The following is a 23,110-nucleotide window of genomic DNA, read 5'->3' as shown; positions in this document are numbered from 1 at the left end:
AAAGCATTCACTCTGTCCAATTAGAATTCCCAAAAGTAACAATGCCTGTCTCACTGAAGTGTATTAAGAAAAGCAAAACCGATTGCAGCACGCATAGAAGTGTTCACAGAAAAACTGGGGAGTTTTTTTTCAAAACGGCACATATCACTTGAGAAATGAATTGCTACCAGCAAGTTAAAATCTATCCTGTATTAACTTTCTGTTTTCTGATTAGTGCCCAGGATCCTTTTTTCAAAATATCCATTTAAATCCAGTTACTGGAAAATTCTCCCAGCTCTATTTTTAAAAACTGCTTTTCCCCCTTATCGTGAATTCACACATTGTAGTTGGAAAGGGCATCCTGCCAAGTATTTGCTCTTAGAAGACTACAGTATTTGCAGAGACTGTTGCATTGTTATGACTTTGTCACATTGAAGGACATTTGGCAGCTATCTGAGCTTTGGTTTTCTTGTGCTAGCAGTGAGCAGGAGTGGCCAGAATTACTGTGGTGACCAGATTGTAGCTTGCTTTGCCTCCTAGACTGTTAACGAATCAAATGCTCCTAAACAATATTTATAGGAGTGAACCATATTTTGCATCTCTATACAAAATTGTTCCAGTTGGAATATCTGTTTTTGTATTCTGTAGTGTTTGCTGCAACATAGCTATCACATCAGCCCATTACATTTATTCATTATTAAGGAATCAGCTGTGAATTTAATTTCCAGTTGTTCACAATGAGAAATATTGGTGTAGTCAGTGCATAAACACTTATCTGGCGTATTTTAACAGGCTAAAAATTAATCTGGAGTAGAAGTGATCTAAGCATTCATATATTCTCCACAAAATTATAGGAACTGGTACTGAAAATTTATGGTACTTGTGTAAATGTTTAAAATTTAGTGGAGTTTATCCATTATGCTCTCAGTTTCAAACTGTTTTTGTGTACAGTGTGCAGTTCTAAACACATAGCAAAAATAGGCTGTGGAACAATATGCTAAGATTGTGGACTTGTGCGCATACACACAAAGAAAAAGAAAGCACTATATTTAATTCTTGGGAATGAACTGCTTTATCAACAATACATAAAAAATTCTTGAGGATTGTACAGGGTAAATATTGCTATAACATACCAAATATAACATGCCAGAAGTTGGTTTGTTTCACTTGTATTGGCCTGTTTTATATCACATATTGTAGAGTTAAAATGTAATTTCATAATTTTAAGTTTTCTATTTAATCTGCAATTTTAATATCAGAGGTCAGAAGTTTTGAATTTGCTTAAGCATATTTAACAGATTTCAATTTATCAATCTATTGAATTTTACAAGATATTTGATTAGTGCAGATAGCAAGAATTTGACTATATCAAAAATAAAATGCTTCTGGTATCAAAATAATTTTTTTTTAAAAAATCCATTTATATCCCGCCCTTCTCCGAAGACTCAGGGCGGCTTACAAGCTTAGCAGTAGCCTTCATTCTATGTATATGCCTGCTTATTAGGGCTTTCATACACCCCCCCAGTGGCATTATTACAAAGTCAGCTTCATTGCCCCCAACAATCTGGGTCCTCATTTTACCTACCTCGGGAGGATGGAAGGCTGAGTCAACCTTGAGCCTGGTGGGATGCGAACCTGCACTAATTGCAGGCAGCTGGTGTTACTTAAGGAGGCATTAGCCCACTGCTCCACCAAGGCTCTTAATGTTTCTGGTAATGGGACTTTTAACTGTTATTAACAAAATGGAGAGTATTAAACAAAATAAAAAGATTTAGTTTAAAATACATAATTGAATCAAATCAGTTGTTTTCCTTGGGTAGGGATAGCAAAGACTGGGGCAGGTTTTAGTGGCTTGAGATAATAAATGGTAGATTTTCAAAGGACTGCAAGAAGAACCATGAACCAAAACCTATTGTGCTGGTTGTTAGAGCTCTAGGAATTAAATGTAATTTAATTTTTAAAAGTTAATTTAATTTGAATAATTTAAAAATTGCCCACTCCTAGCATTGACAAATACTTATGGAATATAGATTACTGTGAACAAAAGAAGGTTCATTATTTGAAACGTTTTCTTAATTCTATCCTACCATGGAGAGAAGATCTTAATACATCATACCTGCAAACATTATGCTGACCAAACTAGGTATTTGATATTTAGAGTAAGGCAACTACTTAGTAAGTATGTGCAGAGTTAGTATGCATAAGTTGTTTTGTGCAATAACTTGGAAGAAGTGTCAAATAATCATTCAGCACTATGAGATTCATAAATGTAGTATTTCAAAACCTACTGAGATAAGATATCAAGTTCTACCTTTCTGTTGTTAAACTCCTCAGTGTGGGATTTGTTGTCTTACACATTGAAGAAGTGTCAAAAATCGGTATGTCTATGAAACGATACCTACCAACCCATTTTTTGCTGTCCTATCTTTTAGCATACACTATTGTAATTCCAAACATTTGTCTGGATTGTCTTTCTCCCTTCCCCTCTCTCATCAGTACCATCTCCTGTGTATACCTATCAATGGGATGGGAAATTTTAGAACGGCATTTTAAAATTCTGTTTGCAAAACTTTCTTCTGTGGAAACTATACACGTTTTTCTCCTGGGTTGAAAAGAGAGAGGAGGGTTATACTAAGAGGTGTTTGGTTTTTTTTCCTCCAGTATTCCCACAGCATTTTCAGCTCTATTCACAATATTCTCTACAGTTTTTGCCAGAATGAAGCTCTAGGAGTGAATGAAATTATTGTATGGTGAAACTGTTTGCACCTCAAATATTTGCTCCGGTTTTGTTCCTCCCGGTGAGTGAAGCTTTGAGCAAGCTGTTGACTTTTTATCCAGACTTGGTCTGCCATATTTTTCACCTTGGAATCAAAGCAAACTGTAGCACTGTGCCCTGTATTCATTAATACAGGGAGAGGTTCAAGCAAGGATAGACTGTAGACAAAGGTCTCCTGTTTTAGGACAACAGACATACGGTAGCTGTTTCAGGAATGTTCTAATTTGCCATGGAGTCATTGAAAGTCTAGTAACTTTTCTTTTGCTTAAGAGATTTGATTTTGTGAGTTTCCTAATCCTGCCAGCTCATCACTGATGTTTTGTTTTTTTAAAAAAAATCGGTATAATTTATCTGCTGAAATATGCTGGGTAACACAATTTAGACTATAAAAAAGCCAACTGTAATCTATTGCAGCTTTGTTAACCAAGAAGCCTCTTTATTTACATGTAGCAAGTTGCTATAAAGAGTACAGCAATAAGGGGATAAACTATTTGTTTTTATTTAATTGTATTTATTTACTAGTTTTGTATCCTGCCTTTATTGCTTTATAAGTAACCCAATGCAGAAAACATACCTTAGGCTTCCTCATTTTCCCCAAAACAACCCTGTGAGGTGTGTTGGGCCCAAAGTCACCCAGCCAACTTTCAGACTTAAGGCAGGACTAGAACTCACAGTTTCCTGGGTTCTAGGCCAACACCTTCACCACTACACCAAACTATGCCTTTAATCCTTGCATTAAAGCCAGAATGCCAATAGATATGGCATAAGCAGAAGTGCTGGTATTTATGTTGGATGGAAGTTCAGTATTTAAAGGTAGAGTCTATGGAGATTCGCAGTCATCCAGGTCATGGTTGTCCCAAAGATGCTTTTTCAAAAGGCAGCTGGACTTTGGTTTTTCTTGAAGACATTTTGCTTCTCATATAAGAAGCTTCTTCAGTTCTGACTGAATGGTGGAGGATGGAAGAATGGAAGCAAAAAAAAACACACAAAAAACAGGTCCAGTTGCCTTTTGAAAAAGTACCTTTTAAAGGTAAAGTTTTCCCTGTCCAGTTGTGTCTCACTGAAGGACACGGTGCTCATCTCTGTTTCTTGGCCAAGGGAGCCACATTGTCTGAAGACATATTCTGTGGTCATGTGACCAGCTTGGCTATATGCCAAAGGTGCACAGAATGCTGCTACCTTCCCACCAAAGTAGTATTTATTAATCTACTTTTATTCGCATGCTACGTGGGCAGGAGCTGGAGCAAGGAACAGGAGCTCACCCTGTTGCACAGTCTCAAACCTGAGCTATCAGCTTTCCAGCTGACAAGCTCAGTGTCTTTAACCATTGAGCCATCACACACACCCCATCTTTAATTTATCTTTCTTTAATTTAGTCCATTTAACGTTCAATAAAGAGCACCCAAAATGTGGAATCAGCAACACCTTGATTGGGCATTGCATCTATTATTATTATTATTGGGGTAGCTAGAAAAAGAGACGGTAGGTAAATTCAAGTTTCAAATAGTGCTACACATAAAAGTAAATTGGAGTTTTATTCTCTTGAAAGAAATGTCCATGGTCCAGTTGCCAAAGGGAAAAATAAAACACTTGTTTCCAAGTCTTTCCTTGTGCTATGGAAAGCCACAGCACACAAACTTGTATGAATGATTGACTTTCCTTTTATTGCCCTTATAGTTTATGCCTGAGTTGCCTTAATCTGTCAGCAGGATTTTGATGGACGTGCTCTGCATAATGGTGGACTTTGGAATGAATTCATCTGTCTCTGATACGTGCCTTGGGAATCCTTTCAGTCAAGAGGTTTAGCAATTGACTATGGCAAGCCATTCATCAAAAGAAACACCAACTGGATTTAGAGATTCTAGAAAATCATGATTATAATAACACATTCTGAATCTGTTTCAAGTTGATTGCTTCATGTTAGGAATAGTGTATTGATTCATTCAAACTACCACAAGGGTGGAGTATCTGTCTGTGGGGGGTCTGTTAGTTTCTGCTAATGTGTTCAGCAATTGGGAGATGAGAGAATTCAGACCTCTCTGTAACTCTTTGAAAAATCTGAAAAAGAACTTTATTCTGCAAAAACCTCTACTATTACATTGCTTTTGACATTACGAGTCCAATTTGTTATGCTAGCAATTAAGTTCTAAGAAATGGAAGTCCTAACAGCTGCATGTCAATTTAGCAGCACAAACCAACATATTTGTTCATAGTCTGGAATCAAAATACCTACAAAAAAAAAACCACAAGAAATTTGATCTTATTCTTTCTAAAATTGTTTTGAAGGCTATGTTTAAATCAGCTTTTCCTCCCTTCTCTTGTATTTTTTATTTGCAAATGAACCATTTAAATTGACTTGTGCAGTCTTATCTGTCTGATGTTATCCAGATATATTGAAATGACAGTTCCAAGAATTCCTGGCCAGAATGGCATAAAATTCTGGAAGTTGCAATCCTCAAATAATTGGAAAATCATAGATTGAAGATGTTTCTTCTAGATTGCACTTCTGATGTACAATTAAACAAATTAAAAATAAGAAACAACTGCCAGTGGCCAATGAGATACATTTACAATGAACTGCATTCATGTGCATAAGGACTACATGAGGGCAATAGTTTTCTTTTGCTTGTGTTCCATCCCAGAAATATACAGCCATCTTGGCTAATAGCCACTGATAGCCTCATCCTTCATTAATTTCCCTCCTCCAGGACTTTGTCTGGTATATTTTTAAAAGCCAGCCAAGTTGGAACCACTAACAACACATTCCACATGTGTTGTGCGAAAATGCATTCCCTTTTTGTTCTGATTCTTCCACCATTCAATTTCATTGGGTGACTCTGGGTTCAAACATAATAAAGCAGGATTTTTTTTTCCTTTTCCATTTGCTTTGCATCATGCTTAATTTGACATTTTTATAATGTCCTGACTTTCTCATCATCTTATTCCCAACCAAAATCTTCTCTTTTTTGTACTTCTGAGCTACACATAAATGAGCACATCTGTCAAAAGCATTTTGTGTGGCTGCCTATTGCACTTTTAAGTTTTAGACAGATTAGAAACCCAACAAAACATGTATGATTAGAAGCAACCGTGGCTAAACGAAGTATTTATTCACTAAGGGGAATGATCTATTCACTAAACCTAGTAAGTGGTGACCTCTCTACAGTCGTGTGCTGGTAAAGGTTTAATAATAATTTATCAGCTGACCACCAAAACCAAACCCCATATTGCAATGCTTTCACATCTCACTATTATCACTGCTGACTCCATTACTCTCACCATGCTGTGCTGCTGGCATGGTTATCTGAACAGCTGATTGGCATCCCAGCAATGTGGCTCAGCTTTGCTCTCATCAAACCAGTGAAATTCCAGAAAATTTAACAGTTGACTCTGATGAGCCAGTTCCACCCATCTTTGCCACACCAATGTCCCTCTAACTAAGTATTGTCATTGATTTCACCTCGAGGGGTTCATTTTCTGACCAATGAGGTTCTCAACCTATACCTGAACATGCAGGTTTCATGTACTATGCATGCCAGTGATGTGTACCACTGAGTTATGGCTGGTTCCTTTAACTTCTTTTCTAGGTCATAAAGTTACCATTCAACATAGCCTGTAGTTTTAGCTAGGGTTGGCCTATATTTGTGTATCTGGTCACGACTATATTGGCAGAAATAGCACATAAAATATTGATTTGTAAAATAAGGAAAATTCATGTTACAATTTGTTTGTCTTCCTCTCATCCTCCAGGTACCAGATATCTAAATTTATCTAAGGGGATTATAAGTTTGTGCGTAAAACCAAACTTGATATTTCATTCAGTTAGACCTCAATGAATACTTTTACGTTGGCAGAACTGGCAAAACTCAAAGGATAAGAATCTCCATTTCTTCTTTGTCTTCTGAATTGTGTTTTCCCTGGGTCAAATTTATCTTTTCAGTTACTCCCTCATTTCCTTAAAGTTTGCCAATAACAATTATGAGACTTCAGAACACAATTTAGAGATCTGTATTTCTGCACAGCAGGTTTTTATAAAATATTCTGAATGTAGACAAGGACTTGTTTGCAAAGAGAATATTTGGCAGATAGCATTGAGAGTAGGGGTTGGTTTTAAATCTAGGTTTTGCAACCTTTGCCAACTCCTTAAACCATCCCCTCTGCTGTATTTGGTGTGCAAGCACTCAGTTAAGATAATATTTATCATCTGTGAAAAAATACTTTCTGAAATTCATATTCAAGATACTAAGGAAGAACATGTTTTTGTCTAATATAGTGTCTCCTATACTATGTCAAAAGATAGTTTGTTGTTGTTCAGTTGTCAAGACATGTCTGATTCTTCACAGCCCCGTGGATCACAGCATGCCAGGTTCCCCTGTCTTCCCTATCAATCTCCCAGAACCTGCTCATACCCAAGCTTACTGTGTTGATGACAATATTGAACCCTCTCAACTTTCTCTTTTTGCCTTCAATCTTTCCTAACATCGGGGTCTTTTACAATGAGTCCTTTCTTCTCATTTGGTGGTCAATGTATTTGAGTTGCAGCTTTAATAACTCTCCTTCCAAAGAGCAGTCAGGGTTGATTTCCTTTAAGATTGACCAATTTGATCTCCTTGCAATCCAAGGGACTTTAAAAGTCTTATCCAGCATCACAATTCACAAGCATCAATTCATCTCCTCCGCTCAGCCTTCCTTATGGTCCAACTTTCATAGCTATACATTACTACTGGGAAAACCATAGCTTTGACTATATACACCTCTGTCGGCAAGGTGATGTCTCTGCTGTCAAAAGATATAACAAAGGAATATTTTCTGAAAAGTAGTAGTGTTTACTTACATTATACAAATGTTTCAGAAGGTCCTTGTACAGCTACAATATTAAAAAGAATATATCAGTAGAATGAACCGTAATGAATAAACCATAATCATAACCATAATATGAAAGCAAAATGGGTTTGATCTCTAGTTTACCCAATCTTTACCAATTATGTTACAAATGTTTATAATTCTTCATAATAAGCAGGAGAACATAGAATCATAGGGTTGGAAGGGACCTTAGAAGTCTTCTATTCCAACTCCCTATCTAGGCCAGGAATTTTCATCCTATGCCAGACAAATGGTTGTCCTAACTTTGTGTGAAAACCTCCAATGATGGTGCACCCATGACTCGGTCTAGGAGGCTCCTCCACAACTTAATAAACTCTTATGATCAGGAAATGCCTAGTTTGAAATAAGGAGGAATTTACTGATCTGAATCCTTAGAAAAGAACAAGATGATTACTAGATTGACACACTGAACTCAGTGTATATTAACATTCCTGTGGACAATTCATTTTTGTGTAATGATGGGAAATTAAAAATAACAGAGCACTGAGCTAAGTTCAAATGGTAATGAGAATTCCATCCAGTTCTGTTCTTCTGTCCAAATGTCATCAAACTAGATTTTTTTTAACATCCTGTGCTAAGCAGGTTGGGCTACAAGTGTTCTCCACAGTTCTCAATCCACAACTACAGTCTCTGCATCCTTCCATTTAAGATTAATGTGTTTTTTTTTTAGTTTTCCTGAAATGTTTGGTGCCAGATATTCTTTGGCCGTCCTCTTTTTCTATGACCATCTGGTGGTATCCAATTTATCATGATCTTTGCTGGACATTGCTCACTGATGCGGAACACTTGTCCAGCAAAGTACACTCTTTGTTCTTGTCAATATCTCAGACAGTCTCTGGGAATAACTTCTTTCCTCATTTGTGACATGGCCCTGATATAAGATACGAAGGGAACATTGTTGAAAAACATTAATCTGATGAATAATTCTTGTTATCTCACCGGTGTAGATGTCCGTCAGTATGACAATGACATTAAATAATCTGATCTTGATTGCTGTGTTTGTGGTGGTCCATACTGAGCACATTTGTTGGAAGACAGCAGTTGCTTTGCCTATTCAGTATTTCACATCCACTTCTGTTCCCCCATCTGTATCCATGATGCTTTTACCAAGATAGTTGAATTGTTCTACAGATTTTAAAGCCTGTCCTCCTAATGTTATCAGAGTATTGTCTTAAATATTGCCAACATGTATCCGCAACTAGATGGTTGCATTTGCTTTTTTTGTGCTACATCAAAAGCACATAAACCACTTTATGTTAAGTCACAAGGATGAACCCGGCTATCTGTGATTTATTTGACAAACTATTGTTAAATAAGTCTTGACTTAGCTCTACACATAAAACCATTTCATTGTAAAGCCTGGGCTGCATCTTCTGAGCACCAAGTAAAAGGTCTGAAGAGTGTGCTCATATGGCAAGCTGTTTAGAACCATACATGATTAAGATTCAAAATCCATGCAGAATACAATCTCACTTGGGAATGTGAACATTGGTTGGGTCTCCACCACAATGAGCTAGGAGTACCAGAATGGTAGTAGAGTATTTGGTGTGTATGCTGACTGGTACCTATATTGGCAATCTCCACAGAAGCATAAATGCATAGTACTTATTTTGCTGGTTTTCTTTAAAAAACAGCAAAAAAAATAAAGGATAGAAAGAAAAGAAAAAAAACATTAAACTGGAACCTTTCTGATTAGGATCTTCAACAAGCAGAGTTACTTGCCAGATCTGAAGATCTGATCTTTAGATTTTTGGCATCTACAAAAATTCCTTGGGTGGGGAATAAGGTGATGACAAGGCTGATAATTATGGGATTATTCTATGGTATTCTTTTCTCTACAGTGTTTCCTTTTGGTACAGCTCAACTTTTGGCTCTCCCAGTACATTTTTCCTTTCTTTGAATACACTGTCACACTTAATCTGCAGAAAATGATCAAAAGCAAGAATGTCTTCCAGTTTAGAGACAATGGTCAAAACACTTGCTCCAAATAAACTCAAAGCGGCCTCTGTTCTTCAACAAGTTAAAATTGATTTCAACTTTTATAGGTTTCTTTATAGGACAAATCATCTATCATCCCATCAAGAAAAACCAGACCAGTATTATAAAACTAACTTTTAGGACATCTTAAAGGATAGGAAATCAGGGTATGGATGTGAACACTTGACATTTATCAAGTTTTTAACATTGCACTTGTTATATTGTGGATCTGTTATGTGTGGGTTTCCAAGACTAGACATTGCTACTTTTATAACTCAAACTAATATAAATCATGGCTTGGTTTTTGGATTTTCAATCATGTGTTTCAAACTTTACAAATGAAAAAAAAATCCATAACCATTGATATGACATTTAATGGTTTTAGGTTTTTGAACTCTCTGTCATAAAATGTGTGGGATAATACTGTAAGCTAGAGCATATCCCATGTTTTTGCTATTTCCAGATACAGCTTGTGGGAAAAATCAAGGGAGGGGAGAATATTAGGTAGATTTAGATTCTTGGGATAGCTCTCTAGATATTTTCCATGAATTGCAAGAAATTTTGATCAGTGTTTTAAAAAATAACAGCTACAGAACAATTGCTCCATTCAAATTATATTGCAGAAACAGATATACAGTGTGTGTGTGTGTGTGTGTGTTAAATGTTTGTTAAGCATTCAGAATACACTTGCTTGGTCCCAGACACGGGACAAATCTTTGTTAGCAAGCCAAAAAAATTACACAAATATGAGCTGCCACTGCTGTGGCAACTGCCTGTAGATCACCTTAGGCTAGGCTGAAACAGGAAATAAGATTTGTCCCGTGTCTGGGACCAAGCAAGTGTATTCTGAATGCTTAACAAACATTTAACAAATATCTCCCTTGCTTCTCAGCTAACAAAGAGAGAGAGAGAACCTGTGGCCTAGGGGTTAAAACAACTGCTTAAGATGCAGTTGGCCCAGGTTCGAATCTCAGAAGGGTATGGCTGACTGATGAGAACAAATAAGTTTGAAATGATCGTATCAGTCTCCCTTTAATTCTTTGTTAGCAATCCAAAAAAAATTTACACAGACAGACAGACAGACAGACACACACACACACACACTCCCTAAATTCTTTATTAGCAATTTGAATAATTTACACAAATAATGAGCTGTCATAAGTTGTGACTATATCCTGTGGATAGCCTTGAGTTAGGCCAAAACAGGGAAGAAAGATTTAATTAGCAAGGTGTATTCAAAAGACTTGACAAATACTTCACACACACACACACACACACACACACACACACACACACACACACATATTTCTGGCATATGCAAGAGTAAAAGCTAGGCAATTCATTCAGATAGTACTACAACATCCCTTAGCCTGAACTTTTTTCAAAGCCATTCTGTACTTTAAATATAAAGGTATATAGAATTATTCTTTCACTTGGAACTTGTTGATTTTGGGTTTCAAATATAAGATAACATAAATCCAGAAACCCTAAAATATTCCTACCCTCTACCCAAAGTAATTGTTTAGCTTTTGCTACACTTTAATAAATCCTTCTCTGTGCTCAATATGTATATGGCCCATTAAGAAACACATTTTCTTCCTGCAGAATTGGAAAGTTTCCTTGAACAAGCTTACTGAGTATATTACAGTGAAAGTTCTATATGGAAAAGGTGATGGAAATGATTAAGAGTAAATCTACATAAACTTTTCTCTCTTTAAACTATTGATGGTTTTGTGGATAAGCAGGGTATGCAAATCCACAACAATTTCCATTTCTACCTAATAGTAACTGGAATTTTGTAATAAATCATGTATGTCAGATCATGGCTCATGTTCACCTACAATATGCCTTGGATTCAGACATCATGCTTAAGGACATCATATCCACCATGCTGAAGGAATTGAAAACTGCAAGGTAAAGTTTTATTCATGTTTACATTAAGCAGCCAAAACAGCAAAATTTGTTGTCCAGATGTACCCAGCAGGTTTCATGGAAGGAAATATAGTATTTACAAGAGAGTTGAATTCTTCATTTACAGAGAATTTTGAAATAAGGCTAAGGGACGTGTATGGGCCAGCAGCAACAGTTCATCTACCTTTGATTAATCATCTTCTTTTCTGACTGTTTTCTTAGTTTGTATGCCAACCCCCTACCTGGTTTATTTATATGTTCAAAAAAAGTTGTTTTGTATATTTAAGTTTCTTTCCAATATCTGAAACAGTCAACAAAGAAATTTGTTGTTGCAATAATTTTAGTTGATTAAGTATGTTAGGATCTTTTGGTGAATTCTGGAGTTCCCTCTCCTTCATTTTAATTTTTTGTTTCCTTAATATTGTAATTGGAATGAATATTTGTCCCTCTTTCCAAAAATGTTAAATCTCTGGTGGTATTTTTTTTCATCCATCTTCCTCTTAATTGCTGTATTGCATCGTATAAAATGTCCTCATATCACAGTCTTACAAGCATCCCAAACTGTTGTCAAATTGGTTCCCTTATCTAAATTATTATTAAAATAGTCTGAAGTACTTGATTACATTCTTTAACAATCTGTGGTTTCTGCAAAACAGACTCATTTAATCTCCATTTAAAAGATTGAGGACCAAATTTAACATGCAAAGACACTGAATTATGGTCAGCAAAAGTTTTTGGAAGAATAATAGCTTTAGTTGCTTTGTAAAGCAGATGTTTTGTAATCCAAATCATATCAATTCTAGAAAAGGATTTGTGTCTTTCTGAAAAGAAGGTAAAGTCTTTTGTTAGTCCATTTTTACATTCCCAAATATCAACCAAACGTAAAGTATCAGTCAGCTCAAAAAAAGAAGATTGGGGTAGTTTCCCTTGTGTTTAATTCCTTTATCAGTTGTGGAGTTGTAGTCTTCAATTACACACCAGTATCAAAAAAATAAATAAATAGGAAAGTAAATGTTCAGACAGATGTTTAAAAAAAACTTGGCTTTTTCTTGATGTGAGGTGTATAATCCCAAGACAATAGATTTTATTCTCTGTAATTCAATTTGCACAATTACATACCTGCCTTGATCATCAGCAAACAATAAATGTGTATGTAGTTGGGGTTTTATATACAAAACTCTCCCATTATTTTTTTTTCTTTTGAGTTAGCAGAAATAAATTCCAGACCCAAGATGTTATTTGTTAAATACTTTTTATCAGTCTCTTTAATATGAGTTTCTTGCAAACATATCATGGTTCACTTTTTTCCAATAGTGAAATATTGTGGGGAATTTTCCCTACTGACATTTCATGTCAAAATCTTGCAATCCATCTGTTACAAAGAGGAAATCCAGGGATTCCAGCTGAAGCCCCCATCACCACAGCCTATGTAAAACCTCTTTTTATCCTTTTCTTTCTTATCTTTATCTTTTGAAAAATAATGTATTCCAATCCATTTTCCCCCAAAAGATCTTGTGGTTTAAGGACTGAATTTAGTCTATACCATTGATTTCTAAAGGTAATGATAACCCCTTCCGGCTTATCCCAGCGAAAGGGAATATTATTTTGTTTCAGGAGATCTGTCAGGAAAAAATATTCTTTGCATTTCCTTAATATTGTAATTGGAATTTCTCTGAATATTTGCCCCTCTTTTCCAGAAATGTTAAATCTCTGGTGGTAATGTTTCTGAATTACTTGCTCTTTAATAGATTTTTTTTTATAGATTGGATCATAACATCTCTTGGCAGTTGTCTTTTGTCTGCATGTGCTGAATTTATTCTGTAAATCTTGTCTAATTCTTAGTCATTTCTGTTTAAATTACATCACTTAAATTGCGAATTTGCTCAGGAATTCCTCTGAGGCACAGAAAAAATATCTTCTGCTTCAAATCCTATAAGTAATGTTGGTTAAGAAGGTCTTGTGTCTGTGTCATCCATTCTCATCTGTATGTTTTTAACATCTTCTTTAGGTTTTTTTTTTTAACTCTGATTCTAATAATTCAAAATTTTTATCGGATTTTTCATTCATCTCTTTTATTGTGTCATATAGCATAGAAAACCTTTTCTCAAACATTTCCATTAGGAATTTGGTGCTGGGCTCCTCCGAGTCATGTTTTAATTCTTTCAGTTCCTTCTTAGAAGGCATTTTTGCAAATATCCTCTCTTATAACCGGTTGCTGGAGCAGAAAAGCAGGCAAGAATGCATTGTTCCATTTTCAAGGTCAGATAAGCAGTTCCAAAAGCAAAACTAAGCAGAGAAATAGTGTTGGTATACAAACTCAGAGAGCAGAGGGGGGGGGGGAAGGTTTCTAAGCTTTTAACGTAGAAAGCTGCAAATTGAATGCAGAGTGCATAAGAAATAGAATAAAGTTATAAAGTTTTTTTTTCAAGTCAATAACTGTATACAGTCTTTTTGGTAGAAGTTCAGTATAGTTAAATCAGTAACTTATTTTCTCAGTAATTTGAAAAAAACCACCTTGTTGCCATTTGTCTTTTCCATACAGAAAAGGTACTCCTTATTTCAATATACTCCTCTGGGGTTATTAAATCGATTAGCCTCCATGAGGAGGGAAAGTATTTAAATTCCATCACACAGCCAGCAATTAACATGTAAAAAGTAAAAAGAAAAGAAAAGAAAAAACATTGCAAAGCATGAAGTTAAAATAGAGGCATCTTTGGACAACATCGGTTGGGCGGCCATGATGTGAATCCTCTTCTTCGGCAAACTTACCAGGGAGAAGAAATTCACTAAATATTCACATACACACCTTCCCCAAGCCAAGAAATGTTGTCCAAGAAGCTTCAGGATGATTCCATGCCACCCCTTTTCTCATCCAGGAGTGAAGTAGCTACAGAAACCTGCTGTATAGCTATCAAGCCAGTCATTTGTCTAGCAGGGGTGTCAAACTCAATTTCATTGAGGGCCGCGTCAGCATTGCGGTTGCCCTCAGGGGGCCGGGTGGGTGTGGCCTGGGTGGGCGTGGCCTACTGGGTGGGCATGGCTAAAGTGTGTATGGCCTACTGGGTGGGCATGGCCAGCTCTATATCGTTCACATCAAGGGTGACTATGGGGGCCTGGGCAGGAGTGGGACAGAACTGAGGGTCTCTGGCAGGAGGAGGGTCTCTGGGCCAGGGCCAAAGCAGTGGGGACCGTTCCCTCACTGTTTCCAGGATGGCTTCGCGGGCCGCATGAAACCACTTCACGGGCCGGATCTGGCCCCCAGGCCTTGTGTTTGACATGTCTGGTCAGAGCACCATACTGGATGGAGCCTACCTCTGATTAATTATGTTGAATTAAACTTGCTCTTCAGTAGACCAGTTACAGCTGCTCTTTCCATTATGTTTTTAATATTGTGTGTGTATTAGTAGTAATGTGTATTAAGCCTAGTATAAGTGAATAAAGATAAATTTAAAAATATTCTTCTCTTTAGGTCTCAATTACCCATCAACCATCAGGAAGAGGTGTGCCTTGTTTGAAATGCAGAGAAAAGTGTGCTGGTTTTGAACCACATTCTTGGAGGTAAAGATTTTTACTACTTTTGCTCTTATTTTCTGTCCTCATTTAGTTTGTGTTCAAGGCAACTGTAAATGAACAAATATCATTTGCTCTTTAGGATAGAAACTGTGGGATGAGATTTGTATTAGTCTGTTGTGACAACAATCATTTCCCTCTAATACATTTTATTAAAAGGATGTGCATTTGATAGAGTGAGCTGCATGTTTTATGATAATATTTAAAAGTTGAAAAAGGTGACTCCTGATTATAAGTTAGCAAGAATACTAGTGGAATGCATTACTATCAAAGAAAGGGGTATTGTTGGCTTGCCTTTTCCTTTTCTATCAAATTTGCTTTAGTAATCTCAATGCTTTTGTAGGTAGATGGATTTGCAATGTAAAAATAGTGGTGTCAAAATTTGGCTGGTTAATTCATTACTTTTCTAAAATTTTGAATTGGATGATTGAATTCACCCTACATTGCATGTCTTAAATGTCTTCATCCTGCTCACAAATGCAGAACATGACATGTTATAATATAGACATTAAGAACATATGAATACCATGTTTACAGTTGAGATCATGCATGCCTACATTCAAATCTACTGGATTTCACTTCCATTAAGTCAAAACTAGAGAAATATACTTAGACACATATTACCAATAAGTGCCTAGTAGAATCTCTAGTTTTTAAAAAATCCTATTAGAAGCAATATAGACAGTGTATGTGTAAATTTCCTTGTAAAACTGGCAATAATCCATCTGTCTTTATTCTCAGTCACTGAAATAGAATAAAACAGCCCCTATTCAAGATGCAAATTTGCATTGAAATCTTTTACTTTCACCATTCAGATAATGGAAACTTCTACAATCACACTTTATTTAGAGATATGACCTTTCATTGCAATAATAATAATAATAATAATAATAATAATAATAATAATAATAATAATAATAATAATAATAATAATAATAATAATAAAAAGTTGGAAGGGACCTTGGAGGTCATCTAGTCCAACACCCTCCTCAGGCAGGAAACCCTATACCATTTCAGACAAATGGCTGTCCAGTCTCTTCTTAAAAACCTCCAGTGTTGGAGAATTCACTGCTTCTGGAGGCAGGTTGTTCCACTGCTTAATTGTTCTGCCAGGAAGTTTCTCCTTAGTTCTAGGTTGCTTCTCTCCTTGATTAGTTTCCATCCATTGCTTCTTGTCCTGCTTTCAGGTGCTTTGGAGAATAGCTTGACTCCCTCTTCTTTGTGGCAGCCCCTGAGATATTGGAACACTGCTATCATGTCACCCCTCACCCTTCTCTTCATTAAACTAGACATACCCAATTCCAGCAACCGTTCCTTATATGTTTTAGCCTCCAGTCCCCTAATCATCTTTGTTGCTCTTCTCTGTACTCTTTCTCAACATCTTTTTTACATCGTGGTGACCAAAACTGAATGCAGTATTCCAAGTGTGGCCTTACCAAGGCATTGTAAAGTGGTATTAATACTTCACGTGATCTTGATTCTATCCCTCTGTTAATGCAGCCTAGCACTGTGTTGATTCTTTTGGCAGCTGCAGTACACTGCTGGCTCATATTTAAATGAGTGTCCACTAGGACTCCAAGATCCCTCTCATAGTTACTACTATTGAGCAAGGTACCATTTGGTTTTTCCTGCCTAAATGTAGAACCTTACTTTTTTCACCACTGAATTTCATTTCGTTAGATAGCGCCCAGTGTTCATGTCTGTCCAGATACTCCTGTATCTTAAGCCTGTCTTCTGGTGTGTTGGCTATTCCTACGAGCTTTTTGTCATCTGCAAATTTGATGAGTTCCCCATCTATCCCCTCGTCCAAATCATTGATGAAGATGTTGAAGAGCACTGGGCCCAGAACAGAGCCCTGGGGCACCACACTACACACTTCCCTCCATGTAGATGCAGTTCCATTGAGAACCACACACTTAGTATGGCTGGTCAGTCAGCTACGAATCCATCTGTTGGTGATGCTGTCTAACCCACATTTTTCTATCTTATCAAGCAGTAGGTTGTGATCTACTTTATCAAATGCCTTACTGAAGTCCAAGTAAATTATATCCACAGCATTCCTCTAGTTCATTAAGTTTGTCACTTGGTCAAAGAATGCAATAAGATTTGTCTGGCATGATCTGTCTTCGACAAATCCATGTTGGCTTTTTGGAATGACTTTGTTTGCCTCTAGGTGTTCACTGATTTATTGTTTGATTATCTTTTCCAGAATCTTCCCAGGTATTGAGGTCAGGCTGATAGGTCTGTAGTTTCCTGGATCTATTTTTTCCCTTCTTTGAAGATGGGAACTACATCAGCTCTTTTCCAGTCCTCTAGTAGTTCCCAGTGCTCCAGGATCTTTGAAAAATATAGTTCAGTGGTTCTGAGATCACATCTGCCAGTTCCTTGGGAACCTTGGGGTGTAATCCATCTGGTCCTGATGATTTGAACTCATCTAGGCTGGACAGGTGCTCACTTACCGTTTTCTTGCCTATCTTAACTTGTGTTTCTATTCTGTTTTTTTACGGCACTGTTTTTGATAGGTTGGACTGTTTCCCCCCCCCCCTTTGTGTAAAGACAGATGCAAAAAATGAGTTAAATAGTTCTGCTTTCTCCCTGTTGCTTGTCACCTTCTTGCCACTTTCCCCCACTAATGGACTTATTAACTTTAATACACTGTATACCAGACTGGAACTAGTATAGGTTTTTTTTCCCCAGTATATTGAACTCCAGATCAATGTAGCAGGGCTACGAAACTGCATTGTGCCCTTTGTCAATTTTCTAGATAAGTAGCATTATGCTGCTAATTTTTCATTCACTGCACTTGAGTTGTTACATTCTTTGTCAAAAGGCTGGCTTATATAATTGTGTATCTCTGACTTCTGGCATTTCCAATTGTGGGTAGGAGCTCAGATAGTTCTGTCAAAGGATGCCAGGCTTTCAGCGGTGATGTCATCTTTAAAAATGTCACATTCCCTGAAGCCTTCACTCCCACGGGAATAATTTGAAAATTTGCAAGTGGCCTCTTTCTTTCCTTTTTTTTTTGTAGTTTTTCTGTATTACATAGTTTTATTACTTTTATCTGTTTAACATAATCTTTAATAAAATTTAAAAAAACCTTTCATCCAATGTGAATCATGATTCTTCTTTATCCGTGAGAGTTATTCGGATACAGATTCCTCCAGATTTCAGTTATAACTAACAAGAAATCATGAAAAAATACCCTAAAATTTGAATTTCTTCCTTGTGAGCCCATTATTGAAAAAAAGATGAGCTTCATTTCATATAAAATTATTCCCATTCCCAACCATATGTACTAAAATATGGTTTCAGTAAAGCTTCTAAAGAAACTAAAATCTAGATTGGAATCATTGGACATGTTGATTCCATATGCAGCTAGCTGTACTGCCAATACATTATTCTTCCCATAGCAAAACACATGTTCAGCAGCACTAATGTTATGGTTATAATGAACCCAAAATAATGTTTAATGATATTACCATCTGTTAATTAAATGAACTGCCAGGTGCAAAATCTGAAAAGTTATGGTCTTCTCTTTCTAATTTTGAAAAGATTATAAAACATTGTGCGGATCTCAGTTTCTCAAATGCATGCTGAGTATTCTGTAAATTTGTTGCTGCTTAATATATGTTTTACTCTCAAACACTTTATTTTGAGATGCTCATAGCTCAGAGTAGATTAGAACAATAACATTCAGCACCTAGGTATAGAGTCAGTCCTCCCAAAAGTATGTATGTCTGTCTGTCTGTCTAATTTATTGGCCACACATTTTGCTACAGGGTATCTGAGAGGTCAATGAATATTATATATATATATATATATATATATATATATATATATATATATATATATATATATATATATATATATATATATATGGGACGCGGTGGCTCAGTGGGTTAGGACGCTGAGCTTGTCGATCAGAAGGTCGGCAGTTTGGCGGGTCGAATCCCGAGTGCCGCATAACAGAGTGAGCGCCTGTTACTCGTCCCAGCTTCTGCCCACCTAGCAGTTCGAAAGCACGTAAAAATGCAAGTAGAAAAATAGGGACCACTATGGTGGGAAGGTAACAGCGTTCCGTGCGCCTTTGGCGTCTAGTCATGCCAGCCACATGACCACGGAGACGTCTTCGGACAAACGCTGGCTCTTCGGCTATGAAACGGAGATGAGCACCGGCCCCTAGAGTCGGAAACGACTAGCACGCATGTGCGGGGGAACCTTTACCTTTACCTTACTATATATACAGTATATATATATATATATATATATATATATATATATATATATATATATATATATATATATATATATATATAATAATTAGAGTTGCAAATAACTCTGCCCAAGGCTTGAGATAGAATTAATAGCTTCTTAACTATTTTTGGGATGATATAATTCTGTGGTCTACAACTAGGTTTCCTGGAAAGCCATAGTAGACAAAACAGAAACTAAAATGGACACACAGCCCTTCCATTCTAAAGCATACTCAATCAATCAATCAATCAAATTATGTAGCCAGCTGTCCATCTCATCTGGGTAATGAACTATATTTAAAGTAAAAATTAACACAGTTACAATCACAACTACAACAAATAAAAATACACAGCTGTTAAGAAAATTCAACAATCCCTAATAGAACCAGGAAACTCTTATCACTGATATTCTTTGGGTTAATACATTCTGATAAGCTATGATTTTTAAATATATATATATACTGAGTATGCTGTAATTATCCAAGTTCCCATGAAACAGTGGTTGTGTTCACACAGCATACCAAGCTAAAGAAAATAAGATGCTATTTCTTCTGGGTCTCAAAAATTAGAGGGGAAAACCAGATTATTTCAGACTAGCCTAATTCCAGGAGTATCTTTTTCACATAAAATCAAACCATGTCCTCTCTGGGATGTATTTCAAATCCATAGTTTATGCAAGTTTAGTGGAATAGTGCCCAGAGGCAATGATTTTCTATGGTGGCCCACACCTGTGTAATTTATTTATTTATTTATTTATTTATTTATTTGATTTATATACCGCCCTTCTCCCGGAGGACTCAGGGTGGTGTACAGAGCAATAAAATAAGAATACATTAGATAAATAATTTTAAAACCCAAATCCATCAGGCCAGGCCGGCTTGTTGGAATAGATAAGTTTTTAGATCACGCCAGAAGGAGCGAAGGTCGGGGGCCATCCGGAGTTCAGCTGGTAAGCGGTTCCAAAGGATTGGTGCACCCACCGAGAATGCTCTCCCCCTGGGGGTCACCAGCCGACATTCTCTGACCGGTGGTACCCTGAGGAGGCCCTCTCTGTGGGAGCGTACAGGACAGAGGGATGTTGATGCTGGCAGTAGGTGCTCCCGTAGGTAATAGCTTCTCCCCTAAAATTAGATCATCAACATCATTGGTGATTTTCAGACAATGGTTAAGACTGAAGACCTTTGTTAGGTCTTTGAGAAACATTGTTGCTGTTATGCTAAGTGTTTCTTCCTTCCTTATTTTTTTCTGTTGTAGGGTTATTGGTAGTATCCTTAGTTGTTCATAGTTGTAAACACCTGGGAGTATTTGCTGATTTAGCAGTATATAAGCCAAATTAGCAAATTAAGTATTCTCTGGATAAGTGTTTCTCAATTTCAGCAACGTGTGTAGATCTATAAGATGTATACATTTCAGTTCCTAGAATTTCCCCAGGCTATTTAGCTTTCAAGTTCAGACAGAATCAGCCAGAAGCTGCCACTTGCTATAAAATATTTAACATGAATGTTCTCAAATGAGCCCTGCCTGTATTGTGCTAGATCTAAATCTAGAACTATTTAGAGCTGAGGAGTCATTCTGTACCTTAACAGGTCCACCATTCCCCTATTTACATAAAAATTGAATAAAATATGATAATTGTTCATGTAAACTGAAATTGGGATAAAGTATTAATGAACAAAATCTTGGTTCTTTTAGAAACATAGACATCACATTGCTTCTTTATGAGGCATTAGCTATCTCACACTAAAAACGCAGGTTGAAAGCAACAGATTTAATTATTCAGGAAGTAAAAAAAACCTGAATTCAAGACCTTTGACCTATATAAATTAAATGGGGTTTATGTTTTAAATAATGCTTTTTGTTTTTTCTCATTCCTAAGTAGGCATCCCATTTGTTGCATCACAAACTATTTTACACAATGCACAATATTCTGTATTGTTTGGCTGTATATCTATTTCTTACCAGCACTAGTCTGGTCAAGTTTTACTTGTCAGATATTTTCGTTGAACTGTGAGCTTTGATACAAGCTACCTTTTGCAGCTGCTGGCTATATAAGAAAAATAAAAATTGATTTCTGAGTACTGCAAAGGGTATGGCAGTGAAATGCAAAGATGACATTTAATTTGGGGGGGATAATTAATGAAAAAACATGATGAACCTAGCAGAGGCTCAGTGTACATACTATTTCTCTCAATGAAAAAAATCAGTGTTGAATCACTGTGTTTTGCCTCCAAATTTTTAGCTGTGGCCCAAAGTAACCTTCCCTATTTTAGAAATCAGCATCAAGCACTTTTCTTTGGCTTTATTTAGGTTTTGCCATTCACCTGTTAGGATTTGGATATCTTGCTCGTACTGTTGAAAAATATAAACTCTGACAACTTGAGTGAATACATTTTTGCCAGGTATTCTTCAAAGCCAAAACAGATCCGGAAGTAGCCCTACCTACTACTGGGCAACCCTTGGCAGCCAATTTTAGGGACTAGGAATAGTGCCTTAACTGGTGACAGCTGCAAAAAAACAAAAATACATATCCTGTTGCTTTATGATGAATACAATTCTATACCTTTGTTATTTCTCACACTTCCATTGACCTGATTTGTATAGCATTTTAATACTGGAATGTTCACTATGTGGACACTCCACTTAAGCCCCATTTGCTTTTATTAATGTTATAGCTGAAAGCATAGGATTCTGTGTAGGCCAATGTTTATCAACCTTAATTTTAAGATGTGTGGACTTCAACTCCCAGAATTCCCCTGCTGGCATGCTCTGATGTAGGCATTAAGACTGCAAGAAGGGCCCATTCATACCAATCTGTTTTTATAATTGGAAACAAGAAACTCACCCATTTTATTTACTTAATTAGAATGCTACAAAATTCTACATTTCCATATTTCCTGTGTGCCACTGAGTGTTTAATATAAAAAGGTAAAGGTTCCCCCGCACATGCGTGCTATTGATTAATCACTGAATGCTTTCCATTGTGTAAATCTCGGAGCTTCGGTCATTGAAGGCTCTTTCTCCAAGGCTTCGACAGTGTGGCTTTTTATAGTCTTATGTTCTACACCATTGCAAATTCTGTTCATCCTCATTAAAGCTTTTTCCTTCTGGATAGCATTTGACCAGAAAGATCTTTTGTTCTATGTCATAATCCATTTTGATTTATAACCTTGGCTGTTTATTCTAAGGTTCACCCTTGAGCCACCAAAAGAGCACATACCTGTGAGGGCTTATATCAAAATATGACCTCATTTGTCTCCCACAGGAAAATATGCAAGTCATGCAAATGCAGCCAGGAAGATCACAGCCTGAGCTCTGATGCAGAAGATGATCGGAAAATTGGCCGCTTGCTTGCTGATTCAAAATATTCTTCACTCACTGCTCGGGTAAAAGGAGGCGATGGAATCCGCATCTATAAAAGGAACCGCATGATTATCACTAATCCTATAGTATCTCGGAAAGATCCAACTTTTGACACTGTTACGTATGAATGGGCTCCACCTGGATTGACTCAGAAACTGGTAAGAAAATGTGCTCAAGGCTGGGAAGAGAATGTGATGCCTTTCAGATAGAGTAACGGGTTAGTAAAGAACAAGGTTGCATAGCCACTAGGCAGTCGATTCAAAGAGATGATGCCAGAAGGCAAATAGGGAGGCACTGTTCTCTGGGGCTTCCTGAGGCCCCTAGCCCAGGGGTAGACAACCTCGGCTCTTTTATGACTCATGGACTTCAACTCGTCTATGAGTCATAAAAGAGCCGAGGT

The 23,110-nt window shown here is 36.8% G+C and overlaps 1 protein-coding gene across 1 annotated transcript in view; it reads left to right on the top strand.

Annotated features, from left to right (window-relative positions):
* Positions 1–23,110, top strand: part of LMCD1 (LIM and cysteine rich domains 1) — a 79,818-nt gene that overhangs the window by 26,419 nt on the left and 30,289 nt on the right. Inside the window, exons 2-3 of the mRNA XM_081316472.1 lie at positions 14,997–15,085; positions 22,613–22,868. Of these exons, the coding sequence (XP_081172598.1) occupies positions 14,997–15,085; positions 22,613–22,868 (345 nt within the window). The remainder of the gene's footprint in view (positions 1–14,996; positions 15,086–22,612; positions 22,869–23,110) is intronic.

The sequence above is a fragment of the Vipera berus genome (assembly GCF_964194415.1).
Source record: "Vipera berus genome assembly, chromosome: 2".
Taxonomy (NCBI): domain Eukaryota; kingdom Metazoa; phylum Chordata; class Lepidosauria; order Squamata; family Viperidae; genus Vipera; species Vipera berus.
The sequence above is the reverse complement of the archived record's forward strand: the minus strand, read 5'-3'. Positions and strand labels throughout refer to the sequence as shown.